General features: G+C 45.3%; 1 protein-coding gene across 1 annotated transcript in view; it reads right to left on the bottom strand.

Moving 5' to 3' along the window:
* Window positions 1-3086: 3086 nt before the first annotated feature.
* The window catches only part of SNRNP40 (small nuclear ribonucleoprotein U5 subunit 40), a 29140-nt gene continuing 10243 nt past the window's right edge, over window positions 3087-21983 (bottom strand). The window contains exons 5-10 of the mRNA XM_084787670.1: window positions 21134-21256; window positions 14383-14503; window positions 11106-11188; window positions 8986-9047; window positions 5321-5424; window positions 3087-3563 (exon numbers count right to left, since the gene is read on the bottom strand). Of these exons, the coding sequence (XP_084643796.1) occupies window positions 3514-3563; window positions 5321-5424; window positions 8986-9047; window positions 11106-11188; window positions 14383-14503; window positions 21134-21256 (543 nt within the window). The 3' untranslated portion in view covers window positions 3087-3513. The remainder of the gene's footprint in view (window positions 3564-5320; window positions 5425-8985; window positions 9048-11105; window positions 11189-14382; window positions 14504-21133; window positions 21257-21983) is intronic.

Raw genomic sequence — 21983 nt, 5'->3', positions numbered from 1 at the left:
AGGAAGTTTGGCTCTTTAAGTGCCCAGGGTATTAAGTGCTAGAGACTGGAAGTCATAAAGGGAAATTAACTGAAAGCCAGAGATGCCATTACTCATTCGGGAGCGATCTATCTCTCCCAAAGTGAGAAGACAATTCTCACCCCCCTGGAGATGTTTTATGCTTAAATCTTTATTCCCAGGCTAGGGCTCTGTTCTCTTCAATCCTAAATGGTACTGCCATTTCCTGCTAATGGCTCCTACTCAGCCCTGTTGAGGGACTGGGAAGGACTGAACCTAGAGGAACACCGGCTGTCTCTGGGGCTTTTGCATCCTCCAGTCACCATCAACTCTCAAGGGACCTCAGAGTCTTTTAGGAACACGGTAAGGGCTGGTGAGGCGACTCAGTGGATAAAGGCTTTGCCAAACCTGACAACTTGAATTTGACACAAAAGATCCACATGGTAGGGGAGACCAACTCCAAGTAGTTCTCTTTCCTCCACATGTGTTCACCCCCACTCAGAGCCTGGTATCCAAGTTTAATTTGTGGAACCCATTTAAAGGCAGATGGAATGTTCTCTCCTCTTCATGTGTGCTGTGTCACAGGTATCCACACATACACACACAATGACTTGAAGGGCCTGGACTGAGGCATGTGGACCTGGTGCTAAAGAGGGCCACAGGGCTGGAGAGATGGCTCTGCAGGCCAGGCATGGTGGCACACGCCTTTAATCCCAGCACTAGAGAGGCAGAGGCAGGCAGATTGCTGGGAGTTCAAGGCCAGCCTGGTCTACAAAGTGAGTCCAGGACAGCTAAGACTACACAGAGAAACCTTGTCTCAAAAAACAAAAACAAAAGGCACACTTGCTAGTTTTTCTGAAGACCTGAATTCCAAGCCCAGTACCCAGATCAAGTGCCTCACAACTACATGTTAACTACAATCCCCAGGACACACTGTCCTCTTCTGGCCTTTATGGCCTATGTATATGTGAGGGGTGCACATACAGAGAAGCAGACACACACTGATTGAAAGAATAAGAAACTTGGCTGGAGAGATGGCTTAAAGGTTAAGAACACTGAGTTCAATCCTGGCATCATCTACATGGTGGCTCACAACCTTCTACAGCGAGATTTGGTGCCCTCTTCTGGCATGCAGGCAGAATGCTGTATACATAATAAACAAATCTGAGAGAGAGAGAGAGAGAGAGAGAGAGAGAGAGAGAGAGAGAGAGAGAGAGAGAGACCTGAGAGCAGAGAGAGAGAGAGAGAGAGAGAGAGAGAGAGAGAGAGACCTGAGAGCAGAGAGAGAGAGAGAGAGAGAGAGAGAGAGAGAGAGAGAGAGAGAGAGAGAGAGAGAGAGAGACCTGAGAGCAGGCTGCACGCCTTTTGGGGACACATTTTTCCTGGAGGTCATCATAGCCATCTATGTAGCTAACTGTGCTCAGGCCAGATTTCAGACTCCCCATTATGTATCTGTGTGACGGATTCTTCCACTTTATTAGTTTTGAGGCAGGGTCTCTCGTGTGTGTCCATCACGCTGTGTGGGCGGTGCTTCAGGCCAGCTGGCCTATGAGCTTTTAGACGATCCCCTTGTCTCTAGCTCTAATCTCGCTGTACGAGTGCTTGATTATAAATGAGCAACATTGCATCTGGATTTGCATTCAGTTTTTGGGGATCAAACTCAGGGTGGCCTCCAGCTAGCTATGTAGCAAGGAATGACCTTGAACTTGTTTCTCTTGTCCCTTGGCTCCAAGTGCTGGGATGACAGGTGTGTGCCATGTGTGGCCTGATCTCACAGTACACAGTACTTTGTGTGTAAAGCCTCAAAGTAATGAAGAATTTCATGTGTAAGCCCATCTTTCCCAGAGTCTGTGGAACACACCTTGGAAACCTCTATGGATCAAGTACCTGCTTTCCGTTCCTTGGGATCCGGGACCTCGGGTTTGCTGTCCCCTGGTTCATGAGACACAGCACCGCAACCTGGGTTTGTGTGGTTTTAGACGGCCCCCTCACTTCCTGTCCAGATCCCAGCATAACTGCAGCACCCATGATGCTTCTTCACTCTCTCGAAGGCGCAATAAATCGCTTCCCCCTGTGTTTCCACTGCGCTTTACTCAACCTTCAGCCACTGCATTAAAAGTGATTGCTCTGGGGGCTTTACCATCCTGCTGGCTTCTTCATTAATAAGTTAAATAAATCTCTGGCATGAGCTCACTTAAAAAAAAAAAAGGCAGTTTATTTCCAACTACTCTCTATTGGCTTGTGCACTGCTCATGGTGGCAAGGACAAGATCTTTGTGTCTCTGTCCTCAGCAATGATGACTTTGCCTGTCACATTAACAGGGCTTGGTGGTGTTGGATGACTATGTTCTAAACCCAAGGTGGCTTGTGATAGATATGATTTAAGCTGGTAAGCTCAAAGTGTAAAGCCAAACACACACACACACACACACACACACACACACACACACACACACACACACAAATGAGAGTTTTTGCTTTGAGACAGAAGGCTCAAAAATATACAATCTACTTCCCAGGAGCACATGGACTCTGCAGTATTGGACAGTCACCTAGAGACGCCAGGGAGGCAGGTCCCAGTCTCAGCAGAAGGCACATGACAGCATTTGTCAACATCTCTGTCAGAGCACGAACGTCAGACAAGAAAACAGGATCATAAAAAGCCTTGAAAACACTGTGGCCAAAGCCTATCAAGCACCCATCTTCCATGTGGGCTGCATTCTGGCCAAGGGCTCCAGCTAGGGCTGCCACCACGCTGCCTACCCCAGGAGTCCAAGCACAGGACTGTATAGAAAAGTGCTTTGGGCAGAGGGCGGGGCAGACAGGCCCTGTCTAAATATCTGAGAGCCAGGTTCTTCTGGACCTCATGTATCACCTTTGGGATGCTCTGCTGCTGGTTACAGGAACGTACTTGCTGCTGATAATTATACTTTGTCATTTTCACAGGAGTGAAGAAATCTAAAAACAGAAGGGGGTGGGGGCTCTAGAAAACAGCACCTCTGAAATGTGAGTGGATTACATGCATGTGCGCGCTGACCGACAGCAATCAGGCCTCAGAGAACAGGCAGCAGTAGATCCAGGCTACGAGGCTCTTGTAAAAAGTTATCTGTTCGGATTTTTAATACAAAATGACTCAAACACAGAAAGAAAAATATACAAGCCAGTGACTCAATTTAAAATAAATCAGCAAACAAATCCAACTAGCAAATTTCAACTGACATTCCCTGTCTCCAGCCTAGATTAAAAAAACAGGAAACCTCAAACCAATGTCTGTCCCTCTGAAGAAATCTTATTTTTCAAAGAGAAGAAACCAATCCCTGAATCTGGCAGGTGGTACCGGAGGCCACAGTTGTTCAGGTAAATGGGGTACAAGTGGCTGCTGGAATATGGCCACCTCCTCAGCTGCCGGCTAATGCTGGTCATCCGAAGGCAGGTCAGCCCGGACACCATCTGACCCTGGCCAATGATGGAGTCCGAGCCTCAGGTCACACAGCCTGGGAGCTTCCATCCCACGTCTTCACTGAATCTCGCCCATATACAGCCTCTTGTCACTGGATGCTGACAGGACTGAGGGAAAAGAACAAGACGTAAGACCATGAAAGCTTGGGGATACTCGGGGCTCAAGTGTCCTGTGTCAGGAGACAGTTGTGACAAAGAACAACTGGATTTAGCTTGGCTTCTCCTCCTACACAGCACACACAGGACATTGCAGCCGGGCTTTTGATTCCAGTCCCCTTGAATCTGTGAGGACCGCTGTGCAAGGGAAACACGACCAGACTCAAATCCTGATGCTCTTGCAAATCAAACCCAGAAAAAGATCTTCCTTGTCTATGTCCATCCCAGACCCCCCCACCTCTACAGGGGGGTGTATGTCTATTTAGGCCTAGGGCCATCACAGACAAGGCTCCTGAAATAGTTTCTTTATTCTGCCCAGGCTGATCTAGAACTTGCTATGTAGATGGGTTAGCCTCAAACTTCCAGTGATCCACCCAGAGCTAAGATTACAGGTGCCCATCCCACCTCATCAATGTGCCTCTGTTTCTTATAGAAAGCCCTAGGGAACACTAGTAGATTTTTTTCTTTATGGTTTTTCGAGACAGGGTTTCTCTGTTTAGCCTTGGCTGTTCTGGATTCACTTTGTGGACCAGGCTGGCTTCTAACTCATATTGATCCTCCTGCCTTTGCCTCCCGAGTGCTGGGATTAAAGGAGTGCACTGATCATGCCCAGACCAGATTTTTTTCTTTAAATTTAAGGCATATTACTTGGCTTAGCTAGCTAATCAAATTTATTATAATTTTAATCTAAATATTCACAAGTCATTCTTGTCTACAGTCCCTGCCACTCCAAGGCATGGAGAAAACCTGACTGGAGGATTCAGTCTAGGCAGGCTCTTCTCAAGTGAGGACTGGATGCAACCCCACAGTAATTCCAAGACTGACCTGTAGATGGCAGCAACTTTCCTGAAAAGCATGTGCCCACTCTAGGCTCATTCTCTCTCTCTCTCTTTTTTTTTAAAGATTTATTTATTAATAAATATACAGTTCTCTACCTGCAGGACAGAAGAGGGCATGTGAGCCACCATGTGGTTGCTGGGAATTGAACTCAGGACCTCTGGAAGAGCAGGCGGTGCTCTTAACCTCTGAGCCGTCTCTCCAGCCCCTCTAGTCTCATTCTTAAAGCCCCGCTTAGATCCAGAGTAAACTTTCCACAATAAACTGCAGCACTGCCTCATACTGACTCTCCTGAGATCCCTTCCTGTGCTGAGTGCTGGGTTTACACCTGAAGAGTCCAGTATTTGGGAGTTGAGGCAAGAGGATCACCTCAAGTGCGAGAGCAGCATGGAGCAGGTAGTGAGCACCAGCCAAACAGAGGCTAACATAGTAAGACACCAGCTGAAGGAAAAAGACTTTCAGTTTTGCCTGGCAGTGGTAGCGCATGCCTTTAATCCCAGCACTCTTGGAGGCAGAGGCAGGCGGACCTCTGAGAGGAGGCCAGCCTAGCCAATGAGTTCCAGGACAGCCAGGGATACATAGAGAAACCCTGTTGCAAACAAAACAAAAAAACCCTCCAAAAAAGCAAAAGGACTTGCAGCTTCATCTGAGTGTTCAAGGAAAAAGCAGCCCCTAGGTTGCTACGGCACTGGTGTCTGCTTTATGTTGACAATTGTGCACCCCCCCCACCCCCCCACCCCCCGCAAACCACTGAAAAACCAAAAATCCCACACCAAAACCCCCTCAAAACCCAAGTGTTAGCATTGGAGTCACATAATGGACCCCTAAGACCCCAGGAGAGCCTGGAGCAGTCAGGGCAAATGTGGACTTACTGATGGGCTCGTCGGGGTGGAAAGCCACTTCATTGATGGAGCCAGCATGACCAGGCAGCTTATAAAGGATCCTTCTGCTCGTGGTGTCCCACACGTACACAAACCTGCAAGGTGCCACAAAACAAGTGTGGGTTCCTTAGAAGAGGGCTGGGGCACTCAGGCCTCGGAGTAAAACGGGAGTGTTTGTTTACTGAAGTATGCTCTGGGATTTAGAAACTAGGACTACATCAGGAGATTATCTGGTGGCTTAAAACCAACAAAACTGAGAAGGCATGATGGCGTGCACCTGTAATCCCAGCACTCAGGAGGCAGAAGCAGGCGATCTCTTTGAGTTTGAGGCTGAGGCCAGCCTGGTCTACAAATTGAGTCCAGAACAGCCTAGGGAAGCCCAGTCTCAAAAGCAAACAAAACGAAATCAATCAAACAAAAACCCCAACCCAACAAAATTTATACAGCCCGTGATTTTGTTATTTACAGAATTTAGAAAATTCTGAAATTATAGAGATCATAGCTGCACTGGGAAGGGGCACGCCAAGAGCATTGTGGGTTTGAGACCAGCCTAGGATAAACTGTGAGACGTTCTAACACCTCTAAACAATAAACAAAGGTTGATTAATTAGATCCTTATGCTCTCAGTCTCCAGAGCAACCAGATAAAAGATCTGGAATAGTTGGGTATATTGGCACATGCCTATAAACTTAGCACTTGGTAGGAGCAGGTTGGAAGATAAGGATTTCAAAGCCATCCTTGGCTACACATTGATTTTTTTTTTTTTTTTAAGTTTTTCGAGACAGGGTTTCTCTCTGTGTAGCCTTGACTGTCCTAGACTCACTTTATAGACTAGGCTGGCCTCGAACTCAGAGATCCACCTCTGCCTCTGCCTCCCGAGTGCTGGGATTAAAGGCGTGCACCACCACATACAGCTACACAGTGAATTTGAGCCACCCTGGGCTACATGAGATCCTGTTTCCCAAACTAAACGGTTCTAGACAAGAGGCAGAGGCCCAGTTACCTCTACCTCTTAGCTGGTGCTCATGCCCTCTGTGATGCCCTCTTCCACCATGTACAAACCATTGTCCCTCGCCAGCCCCACCAAGAGCAGAGTGGAGACCAACAGCATTAGAGTCGGAGAAGCTGGGGCACGCTCCAGGGCAGTGGGTCCCTGGCCGAGTAACCAACCGGACAACTTCTTTCTTTTGTTATAATAATGAAAAAGAGATTTTTATAGCTTTTTAAGAAAAGTAAGAATATATGTAAAGTGCTTGGGACATAGACTAGACTGCCATTGTTATTATGAGTATATGTATTATAAAGCCAGATCCCTACAAAGTCGGCAGGCTGACCTGAATCCTCTTGGCCTTGCCAGGCCAGTGTCCTTAACAGGGCTATGGAGGGTTAAAGTGCAAGCGAGACAGGGATCTGTGAGTAAGAAGGGGACATCTGCCAGATGCAGGCTCAGTTGCAAAGTGCCTTTCTGAGTTGGATATTATCTCTCAAGTACACAGAAGCCAGAAGAAACCCAGATCTCCAAGGGTTTACTTCAAGGCCTCACTCTCCATGGCTGCCAATTACACGCTAAATTTAGAGGGGTTCCTTGTCCTCTCCACACTTGGGCATGTTGTCACCATTTGGTAGGAAGCAGGCTGCTTACGTAACAGAGCTGCTTGCTGACTTTAAGCTGTTAGGGTGGCCTGTGCAGAGGAGACAGGCTTGCTTTCTGACTAAGCCGTGCATCCTCTTGTAAGGAGTGGTGCGGGGTGAGAGGACATTATAAATCAGGAAGTATGAGCTGGGCACACTGGTGCACACGTTTAATCCTAGCATTTTGGGAGGAAGAGGGAGGCAGGCAGATCCCTCTGAGTTCAAGGCCAGCTTGGTCTGCATAGCAAGTTTGACAACCAAGACTACATAGTGAAACTCTGTCTCTTGTTTTAGCCTCCTGAGTGCTGGGTTATAGGCAGGTACCATGCCTGGCTTGTTGGTCTATTTAAGTTTTTGTCTGTTTGTCTGTTTGTTTTTGTCTTTTTGAGACAGGGTTTCTTTGTGTAGCCCTGGCTGTCCTGGAGTCTCTTTGTAGACCAGGCTGGGCTTGAACTCACAGCGATCCACCTGCCTCTGCCTCCCTGAATGCTGAGATTACAGGCGTGCACCACCACGCCCCGCTATTATGCTTGAAAATGTTTAAGTCCTTCCAAGTTTAATTCAGGGTGTTTGGGGAAATTGGATACCTAGGGGAAACAGGGTTAAAATCATGGTTGAGTCTCTGGTTTAGAAAGCAACCCTGAGCTGGGCGTGGTGGCGCACGTCTTTAATCCCAGAACTCCGGGAGGCAGAGGTAGGTGGATCGCTGTGAGTTGGAGGCCAGCCTGGTCTACAAAGCGGGTCCAGGATGGCCAAGGCTACACAGAGAGACCCTGTCTCGAAAAACCAGAAAAAAAAGAAAGCAACCCTGAAAAATCTAAGAGATTTTCCATTATTGAGAAACTAAAAAAACAAAACTAAACCCTGCCCCCTGTCAATGGGCAAAGAGACATCTTATGGGTGCCGTTGTTCTTGTATATGTAAGTCAGAGGCAGAGCAGATGTCTGGCTTGGTGGCCAAAGCTGTTTCATGCCTAAGACACATTTAAAAAAAGACAAAAATCAGGGTGTGGTGGCGCATGTCTTTAATCCCAGCACTCAGGGAGGCAGAGGCAAGAGGATCACTCTGAGTTTGAGGCCAGCCTGGTCTACAGAGTGAGTTCCAGGACAGCCAGAGCCTTGTCTTGAAAAAACAAAACAGAGAAAGTTTCCAAGAATGTCTGCAAAGGGAACCCTGAGATGTGCTGAAAGCTAGGAGCTAGGGAAGAGCCCTGCCTCCAGGCCTCTACCACTGAGCCTCAGGGTCCTCTGACCTGCGCACTCAGAATGCCTACTCCATCTGATTTCCCCTCAGGTACACACTACCTGACACCAAACCCGACAGTATCTGATAGGAGAACTCACTCCTGTGTCTCATTCACAACATAAGGCACTGAACCAATCTGAGCTCACACCTAAGAAAGCCGTGGTCTAAGGTTTGGCAGAGATGGAAAACACCCAGCCTACTTCACTCAGCAACACTGGCACTTCTCACGGCTTGGAACCATCTTACTTTGCTGCTATGACCAGATGTTGGGATGATACAAGGGTGGAATTTTTTCTAAAAAAGATTTTATTTATTATTATGTATGCAGTTCTCTATCTGCATGTACCCTGCACGCCAGAAGAGGGCATCAGATCACATTATAAATGGTTGTAAGCCATCCAGGCCCACAAGAGTGGAATTTGATTGTCATCTCTGACATATGAATTCATTCTTGGAATAGTTAGCAAACGCTCACAATTCAAGGACCAACTGGCAGTACCCTGGGTTTAACGAGAATGTCAAGACAACCCAACTGCTTAGAGTAATTCACAGGGGTGTCCCAAAGTTTGTCTAGACATAAGATGGGGAAATACTAATACATGCATGAAGTGAAAAGCAATATATTTTGTTAAAGAGACAGAGAGAGGGACAGACAGACAGACAGACAGATGCAGGTAAAGTTCACAGCTAATAGCAGAACAGTTACTGGGAAGATAACAGTCTGGAGGAGAGCAGAGAGGGAGACATGTCATTCCCCACCCTAATCCCAGGAACCTTACCTGTCCGCTGAGCCAGCTGCTATCTTGCTCCCATCAGGTGACCAAGAACATCTCAGGAGGTTCTGTAATGACAGGAACCCCCTGTTCAGTTAATGTGCCAACTCCTATTGCTGTGCTAGGAGCAGACTGACATTACATTTCCTACTAGACTTTGAGTAGCTCCTAGAATGACCATCAGCTATCATCTTCCTGCTCAAAACAGCATGCTTTGCAACTTTACTTGTCTTTCTTTAAATGTTTATCTTTTATTTTTCAATTATTTATTTATTTTGTTTTTTTTTTTTTTAGACAGATTTTCTCTGTTTAATGTCCTGGCTGTCCTGGAACTCACTCTGTTGACCAGGCTGGCCTCAAACTCAGAGACCTGCCTGCCTCTGCCTCCTGAGTACTGGGATGAAGGTGTTCACCATCACTGTCCAGCTTATTTTAATATTCTAAGTGTATTTCTTTAGGTGTTTTGTCTGCAAGCATGTTTGGGCACACGATGGTGCCTGGTGACTGAGGACACCAGCAGAGGGCATCACATTCCCTGGTTCTGGAGTTAGACAACCGTGAGCTGCCCTGTGGTTGCCAGGAACCAGAGCCTGGTCTTCTGTAAGAGCAACCAGAGCTATTAACTGCTGAGACGTTGTCCAGACAGCTTTGTAATCTTTTTTTTTTTTTAAGATGTATTTATTTATTATTATGTATGCGATGTATACAGGCCAGAAGAGGGCGCCAGATCACATTATAGATGGTTGGGAGTCACCATGTGGTTGCTGGGAATTGAACTCAGGACCTCTGGAAGAGCAGTCAGTGCTCTTAACCTCTGAGCCATCTCTCCAGCCCCGCAGCTTTGTAATCTTATACTACATGAAAACTAGATGCAGAAATCCTAAATCTCCAGTTATTAAGAACAGACCTGGCAGCTGGGGGTAGTGGCCAGGGGTGGTGTACAAAGCAAGTCCAGGACAGCCAAGGCTATGCAGGAAAACCCTGTCTTGGAAAAGAGAGAGAGGGGCCGGGGGAGAGAAGAAAAAAAGAATAGACCAGGCAACAAAAATTTGTTCTGCCTTTAAATGAAGGTTTCCTTAGCTCTATTTATCTTTAAATTTTATTTACTTATTTATTTATTATGTATACAATGTACTGTCTGCATGTATACCCACCCACCAGAAGAGGGCACCAGATCTTATTATAGATGGTTGTGAGCCACCATGTGGTTGCTGGGAATTGAACTCAGGACCTCTGAAGAGCAGACAGTGCTCTTAACCTCTGAGCCATCTCTCTAGCCCCAACTCCATTTATCTTGATCCTCATTAAAATACTTAAGCTGTTTATCCTGAAGGAAACAAAACAAAACAAACACAACAGAAATAAGACTTATTGCTGGGTGTGATGGTACACGCCTTTAATCCCAACACTTGGGAGGCAGAGGCAGAAGGATTGCTGTGAGTTCAAGACCAGCCTAGTCTACAAATAGAGTCCAGGACAGCCAGGGCAACATAGAGAAACCCTGTCTTGAAAAAAAAAAAAAAAAACTAAGTAAGGAAAATAAATAAAAAGAAGTAAGACTTATTTATAAGGTAAAGCAACCTCAGTGAACACACAGGAGGAAAAACACTGACCTCTTTTACCAAACTATGACAGAAAAGGAGCTGATCTGGACACTCGAGGGTTAGAGAAAACTCTGCTGGCTTTGGGCCAACATAATACAAAGGGAATGGCTGTGAACCCAGGGTTCCACCAGCTGGTATCTGGGTAGCAGCAATGGGCGCCTGGGCCACAGACAGGGACTTACAAGGTTGAGATTCCCAAGGAATAAATAAAAGGCCAGGAATGCCCTGTACTGAAGTCAGCAGTCCTCTGAGTGAGGACGGGACCCATGTGACTGCCATGTCCAATATGCTGTACTAGTTTTCCTTCCGCAAGAAGAGCTGTAAGACCAGCATGTGGGCACATTCCTGTAACCTAAGCACATGGGGGCTGAGGCAGGACAGAGGCTGCTCCAATGAAGGAAGGTTACCAGACTTCACTCATTCTTAGTGTTAGTGGGTCAACAACTCTCTGTCCTTAGCATCACATTGTTTCTTCAGATCAAATGCATAGCAAAACCAACTCCCTCAGAAGGAACCACTCACCTTTTCAAAGTTGTGCACATTTCCTTGAAATATCTTCACACATCTCTCTTTGGGAGCAAATGGCCGGACATCCCAGACGCGCACTACAAAGCAAATCGAAACCAGTCAAGCAACACACACAACTAGGAGTCTGCAGCATCCATGCAATAAAAAATCTTGTCTCCAACATGACTTGATGCCAATTGCCAAAGCTTTTTCACTCTAGTTAGAATAAACTACACTACAGCTGGGGCCAGTGTGGCTGTCCTTGTCATTAAGTAAGGGCACAGAGCAGGAGTGCTAAGGAAGTAGGAAGGAAAGATGAAAAACAGTTGGGGATTTCCAACAGAACAGAGTTAGATCTCTCTGTCAGCCTGACACACGCGCACACGCACACACACGCACACATCATCCAAAATCAAAAAACATTTTCCAAATGATTTCTCTGTCAACTTAGAGTCATATCCAGCAATGCTTCAATATGACAGTTTTTTTAAATAAAAAAACAAAACAAAACCGTATTTTGAGCTGGGCGTGGTGTTGCACGCTTTAATCCCAGCACTCGGGAGGCAGAGGCAGGTGGATCTCTGTGAGTTCGAGGCTAGCCTGGTGTACAAAGTGAGTCCAGGACAGCTAAGGCTACATATGGAAACCCTGTCTCAAAAAACAAAACAAAACAAATGAAACAAGCAAAAAACCCTGGAGGCTGAGCGATGGCTCAGTGGTTAAGAGCACTTGTTGCTGTTGCAGAGAGGACCTGGTCCAGCTCCCAGCAACCCTCCACCTGTAATTCCAGTTCCAGGAGATCCAATGCCCCTTCTGACCTCTGAGGGCACCAGGCATGTACACAGAATACATACATACATGTACGCAAACATTCATATATATTAAATAAAATTTAAAAATATTTTTAGTTATATAATGTGAGTGCATGCTTGAGTGTACATTCGTGTGTGTAGATATCAGAGGCTTTCTACTTTCTCAGTTGTGCGGGCGCCCTCCCTCCCTCCTTCCCTCCCTCCAGGGTTTCATATTGTAGCCCTTCCTGGCCCAGAACTCTCTATGTCAGAGGTTCGTAACCTGTGGGTCTTGACCCCCTTGACAAACCTCTATCTCCAAGAATATTTATACTACATTTCATAACAGTACCAAATTATAGTCATGATGTAGCAATGAAAGTAATTCTATGACGGGGGCTCACCACAACCCTATATTAAAGGGTTGCAGCATTAGGAAGGTTAAGACTCATTGTTGTATGTAGATCAATCAGGCTGGCCTTGAACTCATAGATCTTCCCCTGCCTCTACTTCCCAAGAGCAGGAATTTAAGGTGTGAGCCACCATTCTAAGCTTCTACTTTATTTTTTGAAACAGGGCTGGGGTTACAGATGTCTGGGATTTACAGGGGTGCCGGGAACTGAACTCATCTCATGTTTGAACAGCAGGCAGGGTATCTACTGAGCCATCCCCCCCAGCCTCCACACGACAATCTAAACGCCACTGACTGCTGTGATCACACATCTGTAAAACCCAACGTACCCTTTCCTCTTGATGGGCGCGTTGACAGTCTAAACAGTCTAAACTTGAACAAAGCAGGAAACCACCACAAGGAGTTAGGACACATGTGTCCCCATCCCCAGTTGCTGGGATTTAATCCAGGCCTCACACACACCAGGTGAGTGCTCTACGTACATTCTTGCCTCAGAAGACATGAACTCTAAGTCTCATTTTGTTATGTATGTAGCTATATGGGTAATGTCAGGTAAAGCGGGACTGTCTTGGCTTCCTGCTCTGCAAAATTAAAAAACAAACAAACAAGAAAACACCAGCTTTTTTTTTTTTTTGGATACAGTCTCATGTAGCTCAGAGCAATGCTGACTATGTAGCTGAGGTTAACTGTGAACTTTAAAAAAAAAAGCCTATTTCAAGGATAACCATAACAAATAGGGAAGCTTCGTGTTCCTTACTTTCAGAATGCTAGGCTGGTCAATAGTAAATCCTCTGAGCTTAGGACACACATATAATCATCCACTGTGAGCAGCTGCTAGAGCCGTTATAAGCAAGGTCAGCTACACCTCAAAGTCTGCTACTGCACGAGAATACAAGCAGGAAGAAAGACGTACAGTTACCCAAGAAACATTTACTGAGCGCCTGTGACATGTCAAGCACCAATTTTGTCACAAAATGTCAGCAAGTTGTGTTTTAGTTCCCAGAAGCCTATGGGTTTGTACACCAAGGACATTCCAAACTCATTACTGCCCATTTTACGAAAGTAAACCCACCCTCTCACTCTGTAGCTCAAAAACAAGCAAAGAGACAGGGTCAGAGAATGGGCTTGTAAGTCCAGATGCTGAGATGTTTTCCTGAGGACTCCCATAACAGTGCGACTGGAGGGAAGACAGCTGCCAGAAAAGAGCACAGAAAAGAGCCAGAAAAACGCCTCAAATGGACCACAGACGGCCAAGCATCTCATTCAGCTAATGAGGCAAAGTCTCTTGTATCCTGTTTGGATCCACAGCATTGCAGAGCTGAAAGGTAAAATGTAGCCCTCTACGACTTTACCTACGTAGGAATGCCTGGGTCACAGAGGAACACTGTGGGCACAACTGCTCAGATGATACAAGGGTTTAGGACTACAGTCCCGGAGTCTAGATCACCTCATGCAAATGGTCTAGCACCCTTTTCTCCTTGCACCTCATTTACTCTGATGCACATTTCCCCCCAGTTCTTCTATGTGGCTGGAGGGGGGGGGAGAGCGCGCGAGAGCGCACAGGGCTGCATGCGTTTGAGGCAAGCAGTCTACCACTGCTATCTCTCCAGACCCTTGAATAAATATTTTTAGGGGCTAGAGAGATGGCTCAGCAGTTAAGAGCACTGACTGCTCTTCCAAAGGACCCGGGTTCAATTCCCAGCACCATATGGCAGCTCCTAACTGTCTGAAAGTCCACCCTCACATACACATAGGCAAAACACCAACGCATATAAAATAAAATTGAAAAAAAAATTTAAAAGATGTACTTATTTAGTGTGTGCACTTGTGAGGGAGAGAAAACACAAATGAGTGAGGATGCACACATGCCACGGAATGTATATGAAGGTCAGAGGACAGTCTGTGGAGCTGACTCTCTCCTTTTATCACGGGAGCCCCTAGATCTAATTCAAGTAGTCACATCTGATGACAGGTAGCTTAACTAGCTGAGTCACACCACTGCCTCCCCCAGAACATCATACTAAGTGCTCTGCCTGTTTTTACAGTCAACAGACACCAGCCCCAGAACAGTGTTGTTCTCCAAGGTTACCTGTGTTGTCCATTGCATTGGACAAGAGATAAGATCCTTCAGAACTTAAACTCAAGCCAGTTACAGAGTCCGCATGGCCTCTCATGGTGTAGGTTAACTTGTTTTGACGCAGGTCCCAAACCTGAAACAACACAAAACTAATTTTCAAATGGAAAAATTACAAAGAAAGGCCAGGTGTGTTGGTGCACACCTTTAATCCCTGCACTCAGAAGGCAGGAGGATCTCTGTGGTTGTGAGGCCAGCCTGGTCTACATAATGAGTTCTAGAACCACCAGGACTATGTAGACATTGTTCCAGAAAACAAAAGAATAGCAGAGAAGCTTAGGACATGATGGCTCATGACTTTAATCCCACTATGTGGGGGGCAGAGACAGGCAGACCTCTGTGAGTTCAAGGCCAGCCTAGTCTACAATAGTCAGTACCAGGACAAACAGTGCTACATAGAGAGACCTGGCCTTAAAAACACAACAACAAACAAACAGGCTGGATCCAGCACCCATATGGTGGCTCACATCCATCTGTAACTCTCATTCCAGGAAGATCCAGTGCCCTCTTTGGAAGTTCTCCAGCACTTGGCACATATGTGGTACACACACACACACACACACAGACACAGACACACACACACGCGCGCATATATGCACACATACATATATACACACACACACACACACACATACATATATACCTAGTCTACAGAGTGAGTTCCAGGACAGTAAGAGCTACACAGAGAAATTCTTTCTCAAAAAACCTAAAAGAAACAACAATATTTAAAATTGTAAAAAAATGAGAAAAAAAAATCAGATGCCAGACTTAGTGGTATATGTCTAATTGTAGCAATCAGGAGACAGATAAACAAGGATTTTAAATTTGAGGCCAAGTTCTGGATTACTTGGTTATGAGACCCATCAAAAAACCAAAAACAATCTCCCAAAACAAAAACCCAAAAAACAAACTAATAAAAAACAACAAAACCCAAAACCCAAGTGCTGAATTCTGGCACTTGGTGGAAAAGTTTTTTGTTTTTTTTTTTTAAAGTTTTTTTTGTCAAGACAAGGTTTCTCTATGTAGCCATGGCTATCCTGGACTTGATTTGTAGACCAGAACCCACAGCAATCTGTCTGCCTCTGCCTCCGAGTGCTAGGATTACATGTGTGTAGCATCACATTCGGCTGAGGCAGACGAATCAGGAGTTCAAAGATACTCTTAGCTATATAGTGTATTTGAGTCAAGGGTTTCAAAACAAAACTAATAAAACAAAACAAACAAAACAAAAAATCATAAATAAAAGAACACACGATAGGCACAGTGGTGTATTTAGGAATGTCATTTAAGAGACAGAGGCAGAGCCGGGCGTGGTGGCACACGCCTTTAATCCCAGCACTCAGGAGGCAGAGGCAGGTGGATTGCTGTGAGTTCGAGGCCAGCCTGGTCTACAAAGCAAGTCCAGGACAGCCAAGGCTACACAGAGAAACCCTGTCTCGAAAAACAAAAACAAAAAAAATATCTTATATCACACGTACACATATATAGAAGCAATACACACATACATGCGTGCATACATACGTTTAAAAAAAAGAGAATGGAAAGCATATTTATGCAAAGAACCCGATAGAGCCGCTTCTTGAAGACAGACACAGGATATGTAGGCGTTCTGTCATTTGCTGTTTTTCATCACCGAGGCTCAAGTCCAGGGCTTTGTGAGTCACCAGTGAATTACATCTCCAGCCTCAACAATGTCTACATGTCTCCTGTCTGTCTGTCTTTTGTATTTTTTGTGGTGCTAGAGATTGAACCTAGGGCTTCAGGCCCAGTAGGCAAGTGCTCTTCCATTCTGAAAGATTACAAATAAGAATACTTTGCATATGCCTGGTACATGGCAGGCTCTAAATATTACTGAGCAGTTCCTAAGAATAACTCTAGAGGCAAAATATAAAAATATTTATATAATAGGCGATTAAGCAAATATTTAAAAAGAAAGATTAACAGCAACGGAAATAGCCTGGATGTCACTTGAAAAAAGATTAGCAATTTTGTGAAGGTCATTGGTATTATAAAAGACTCCATTCAATGCTGCCATGTAATTTTTCTGAATAAATAAGATGTCTGGGGGGCTGGAGAGATGTCTCAGTGGTTAATAGCACCGTCTCCTCTTCCAAAGGACCCTTCAATTCCCAGTACCCACATGGCAGCTCACAACTGTCTTTAGCTCCAGTTCCAGGTGATCTGACACTTTCACACCAATGCACATAAAATATAATAATAATAATAATAATAATAATAATAATAATAATAATAATAATAATAGGACAAAGCTGGAGGCCTGGCATTCTCTGACTTAAAAAAGGATGTTTGACATCTCCTAAAGCAAGGCACTTTCTTTTCTTCAGAAAGGAATTAATGAACCCATGTACTGAAGTAAAAATCTGGGGGGCTGGGGAGATGGCTCAGAGGTTAAGAGCACTGTCTGCTTTTCCAGAGGTCCTGAGTTCAGTTCCCAGCAACCACATGGTGGCTCAGAACCATCTATAATGAGATGTGGTGCCCCCCTCTGGTGTATAGGCATACATGCAGGCAGAACACTATATATGTAATAAATAAAAAAATTCTTGATTTATTGGCTCAGTGGTTAAGAGCAGTTGTTGCTCCAGAGTATCCAATGAATAGCACCCTTGGTCATTTTCCAGGACATACAATGGGTGGCTAACAGCTACATGTTAACTTAGCTCTAAGGAATGAGATAGCCTCTCCTGCCTCCTAAGGGATGTATGTGTACTCATACACACTCATAAACATATGCTGATATGTGCGTGCGCACACATACACACCTACCTTATAAAAACCCACCTTGAATGTTTAAATATATGCCTACAATGTGAGCATCTAGAAGGTGAAGATTGGAGGATGGCAAGTTTGAGAACCTGCCTCCCAAATAAGCAAAACAAGCTGGGTGTGGTGTTGCACGCCTTTAATCTCAGTATCAGGAAGCAGGCAGCGACTATCAGTGAATTCAAGGCCAGATCTACTATCTCAAACCAAAAGACTTAGTTTAGAAAGATGAAGACTGCATGGCTATGCGAATCAGGACACTTTCCAAAAACATAGGAAGGATATTTTAGAATACAGAGCTAAATTTAACTGCAGCATTCATGGGACTTTATTTATATAATCCTCATATTTGAGATAAGTTCAAATTTCAAAGCAAAACTGGTTTATATCAACATTCAGTGGCTAGGACTTACTCTCTGCAGAGAACCTGCTCTGAGCGAAGGTGTAAGCCACGCCTTCTGGGAAGGTGTAAGCCACGCCTTCTGGGAAGGTGTAAGCCACGCCTTCTGGGAAGGTGTAAGCCACGCCTTCCCAGGTGGGACCTCTGGACTGACTGCACTATGGTTCACAGAGGGCCAGCAGCAGCACTGTGCTCTTGTAGTAAGACGATGGCATTAACACAAGGTTGTTCTTCTGCCTGTCTGTCCCTGTGGTGAAGACAGGAGAAGCAAATTCTCATAGCTGAACTAGGAAGAACCTTGCTCTCCCAAAGCTACACATCATCTGCTTCACAAGGAATTACAGAACAATGGTTGTTACCAATGGTTGATAAACATTAGGGGTGGGACTTGGCACAACGAGCAACACTGGAAACTTTTTGGGGATGTAAACTGTCCTACACTCTGATTATTTACAGTTTACTTTTATTTTATGTGCATTCGTGTTTTGCCTACATGTACACCTTAGTGAGGATGTAGGAGCCCCCAGAACTGGAGTTATAGACAGTAGAGGGCTGGCATGTAGGTGCTGGGTACTGACCTGGGTCTTTTGGAAGAGCAGGACTCTTAACCACCGAGCCATCTTTCTAGCCCAACTCTGGCTATTTATTTACCAGTTTTGTTTTGTTTTTAAGGTAAGTTCTCATTATGCTGCCCAGGCTGTTCTCAAGCTTGTGATCCTCCTGCCCCAGCCCTCTTATGCTGGGATTATAGAGATTAGAGATGTGAACCACCATACCAGCTCACTTTTGATAGTCATAGGAAATCCATTAACATTAAAAAAATTATTTATTATGTATACAGTGTTTTTGCCTGCATGTACTCCTGACCACCTAAAGAGGGCACCAGATCTTATTATAGAGGTGAGACACCATGTGGTTGCTAGGAATTGAAGTTATGACCTTTGGAAGAACAGACAGTGCTCTTAACCTCTGAGCCATCTCTCTAGCCCCCCGCATTAACATTTTTTGGGGGATGGGTTTTAGGTTTTTCAAGACAGGGTTTCTCTGTGTAGCCTTGGCTGTCCTAGACTGGCTTTGTAGACCAGGCTGGCCTCGAACTCACAGTGATCCGTCTGCCTTTGCCTCCCCAGTGCTGGGATTAAAGGCGTGTGCCACTACACCTGGCTCAACATTTTTATAAGTACATACCAAAGTAGCGCATTTACTTTGCTCACATTTAGTTATTTATTTAAAGAGGCAGCATACATGCACGACTCTTAAGTGGCGTGCGTACGCAGAGGAGAGAGGACAACTACAGGCGTCAGCTCCCTCCTCTCTCCACATGGCTTCCAGGTTGCCAGTTAGAGTATGAGGAACACAAGGCAGCTGGGCACACTGTGCTTGCATTAGGAAGCAGAAAACCATGAACACTGGTGCTCAGCTAGCTTTCTTCTTTTTATGCAAGGAACCGAACCTCCACATTTAGTGTGATCTCAATACCTCAACCACACTAATCGAGACACTCCCTCCCTCACAAGCTTCCTCCTGTCATGGCCCAATACTAACCATCACAGGTAACCCTGCAAAGAACTGCGGCTATGGAAGCACAGTAGCAGAGGTAGGCCATCAGATAACCAGGGGACAAGGGACTGAAGAATTAAAGGGAAGGAAGAAATTAAAATAGTACAGAAAGCTCTTCAGGGGCGGTTTTATAAATTTGAGGATGACTGTGAATCCAAACTCTGGGTTCTGTCTGTCTGTCTACCCTTCATGGACTGGAGACAATGTTATCACCACCACCACCATCATCATCATCATCATCATCACAATCAATGTTTTATGGTTGTGAAGGACAACCCACAGAACGACAGCAAGAAGAGGTTTAGGAGGACCTCTGATTTTGCGCCCACCTCCCAAATACTGGGATTACAAGCATGCCTCACCAGCCTGGAGATCAAGTTCAGGGCTTTGTCAAGCCATGAAAGCATTCTACCCTCTGAACTGCATCTCCAGCCACCTGTATTTTTTTCCTCACCATTCTGTTACGGCTAAGTCTCTAATAGGAGGGGCAGGAAGATCACCCTTAGCTATATAGAGAGCTTGACTCAGGCTAACTGCTAGGGCTACACAAGGCATGTGCGCCTGCAAGCGTGTGCATGTGAACGAAGGAAATCAGGAGGCTGATGGAATGACAAAGAAAAAAAGGTTGAAGCCCTTTCCCCATTTAAAGGACCACTGTTTGACAAAAGTAAGGACAGTTTCATCTAGTAAAAGCAAAGGAGAGAGGGAAGGGGGAAGTAATAGCTTCTAAGCAGGGTCACAACAGGACCTTGAGTATGACCTAACACATGGCAGATGGAAAGATAAAGTCTCTGAACTCCTCAAAGACACCAAGTAGAAATGTAGAGGCATCAAGTGTAGCTCCAGAACTGCTAGTCAACTGGCATTTGCTACATCTTGGACTACACTGAACCTCATAACCCTGAGAGACACACGCTAGGTCGTCACCCCTTAGCTGTTCGTGTGAGGAAACGGGAGCATAAAAGAGCTGAAGACCACACAGCAACCACAAAACTAGAAAATGCCGGGACTGGAGGTAGAATCCAAGACAATCTGCTGAAAGATTAAGTAACACTGCAGTGCTAGACGCTCCACAGCCCTTCTCCAACGTCTTTAAGTTGTCTCTTCTTGGGCAAGTATAGAAACGTCCTTTCCATAGTGTCAGGAAGAACCACACGGAGGGACAAGGACAGTCACAGACTAGTCACTGTCTCATTAGACCAGAGAGCTGAGTGATCTGCAGTGTCTTTTGTGGGCTGTGATGGCTCAGCAGGTAGTGCCACCTGCTGCCAAGCTGATAGCTTGAGGTCAACTCCTAGGACTCTGGTGACAGAAGAGAACTTACTGCTAATTGTTCTCCACCTTCCACACACAGAAATAAGTGTAACAGGATGAACAGACCAACGTCTAACTGGGAACGAAAACACTCTGTATTCTTTTTTTGAGACTGTCTCTATGTAGCTCCAACTGTCCCCAACTTACTCTATAGTGAGACCAGGCTGGCCTTGAACTCAGAGATCTACCTGCCTCTGCCTCCCTGAGTGTTTGGATTACAATACTCCGTATTTTTCACAGTTCCCCTCCACCCAAAGATTTCACACGTCATATTGACCACGTGACTCTTGGTAGCATTTATATGAACATTTATACATTTAAATGTAACCTTTGACTTAGGAAGTACTTAGAACAGGACAAAAAGAAATGTTCTTTTTTTATTTTTATTTTTAGTTTTTTGGTTTTTCGAGGCAGGGTTTCTCCGTGTAGCCCGGGCTGTCCTGGACTCACTTTGTAGACTAGGCTGGCTTCGAACTCACAGAGATCCGCCTGCCTCTGCCTCCCAAGTGCTGGGATTAAAGGCGTGCACCACCATGCCAGGCAAAGAAAGTAATTTTCAAATCACTACGTTCTTTTTGGTTGGCATTAAGTATCAACCTCCTACAATCTCATCATTTTGAACAGCAAATATGACATAAGCAAACATACCTTGATATCATTGTCTATTCCACCAGAGATAATCTGATCGCTCGTGTCATTGAAGGTTACAGCTAGCACCTGGTATGTGTTCTGAAATGTCTGGATAGCTGCTTTCTTCCGGATGTCCCAAAGCTGAAGCAGAAAACAGGCGCCATCAGTAACGTCATTCTCAGGAGCAAGCACAGCACGTGCCTCATTCAGCTTCCAGCAGATGCCAGGCCTTGCTAATGCTCGATAGTTCAGCTATTTCTGACCTGGAACAAAGTCCACCAAGCTACCTCCTTCCCACCCAAACTAGGAGTTTGAGAGCAGCAAATACCAAATAGCCAAGCTTGCCTACAAGGCCACATGCCTGCTAAACTTTGAAATAACCAGAATCTGGGCTGGAGAGATGGCTCAGGGATTAAAAGCACCGGCTGCTCTGTAGAGGACCCAACTACGATTCCCAGTACACACATGGCAGCCAGTTCCAGAGAATCTGGCTCCCTCTTCTGGCCTCCACAGGCACCAGGCACACAAGTGGTGCACAGACAGACATGTAGACAACACAACCCACACACATAAAATTAAAAAAAAAAAAAGATTTATTTATTTATTATGTATATAGTATTCTGCCTGAAAACCAGAAGAGGGCACCAAATCTGATTATAGATGGTTATGAGCCACTATGTGGTTGCTGGGAATTGAATTCAGGACCTTTGGAAGAGCAGTTAGTGCTCTTAACCTCTGAGCCATCTCTCCAGTCCCCCCAAAAATCTCTTTTTTAAAAAAAGAATTATTATTTGTTACATACACAATGTTCTGCCTGCATATATGTCTACACACCAGAACTCAATTTAGATGGTTATGAGCCACCATG

Source organism: Acomys minous (genome assembly GCF_964271855.1).
Source record: "Acomys minous genome assembly, chromosome: 6".
NCBI lineage: Eukaryota > Metazoa > Chordata > Mammalia > Rodentia > Muridae > Acomys > Acomys minous.
Note: the sequence above shows the minus strand (reverse complement) of the source record. Positions and strands in the feature narration are given on the sequence as shown.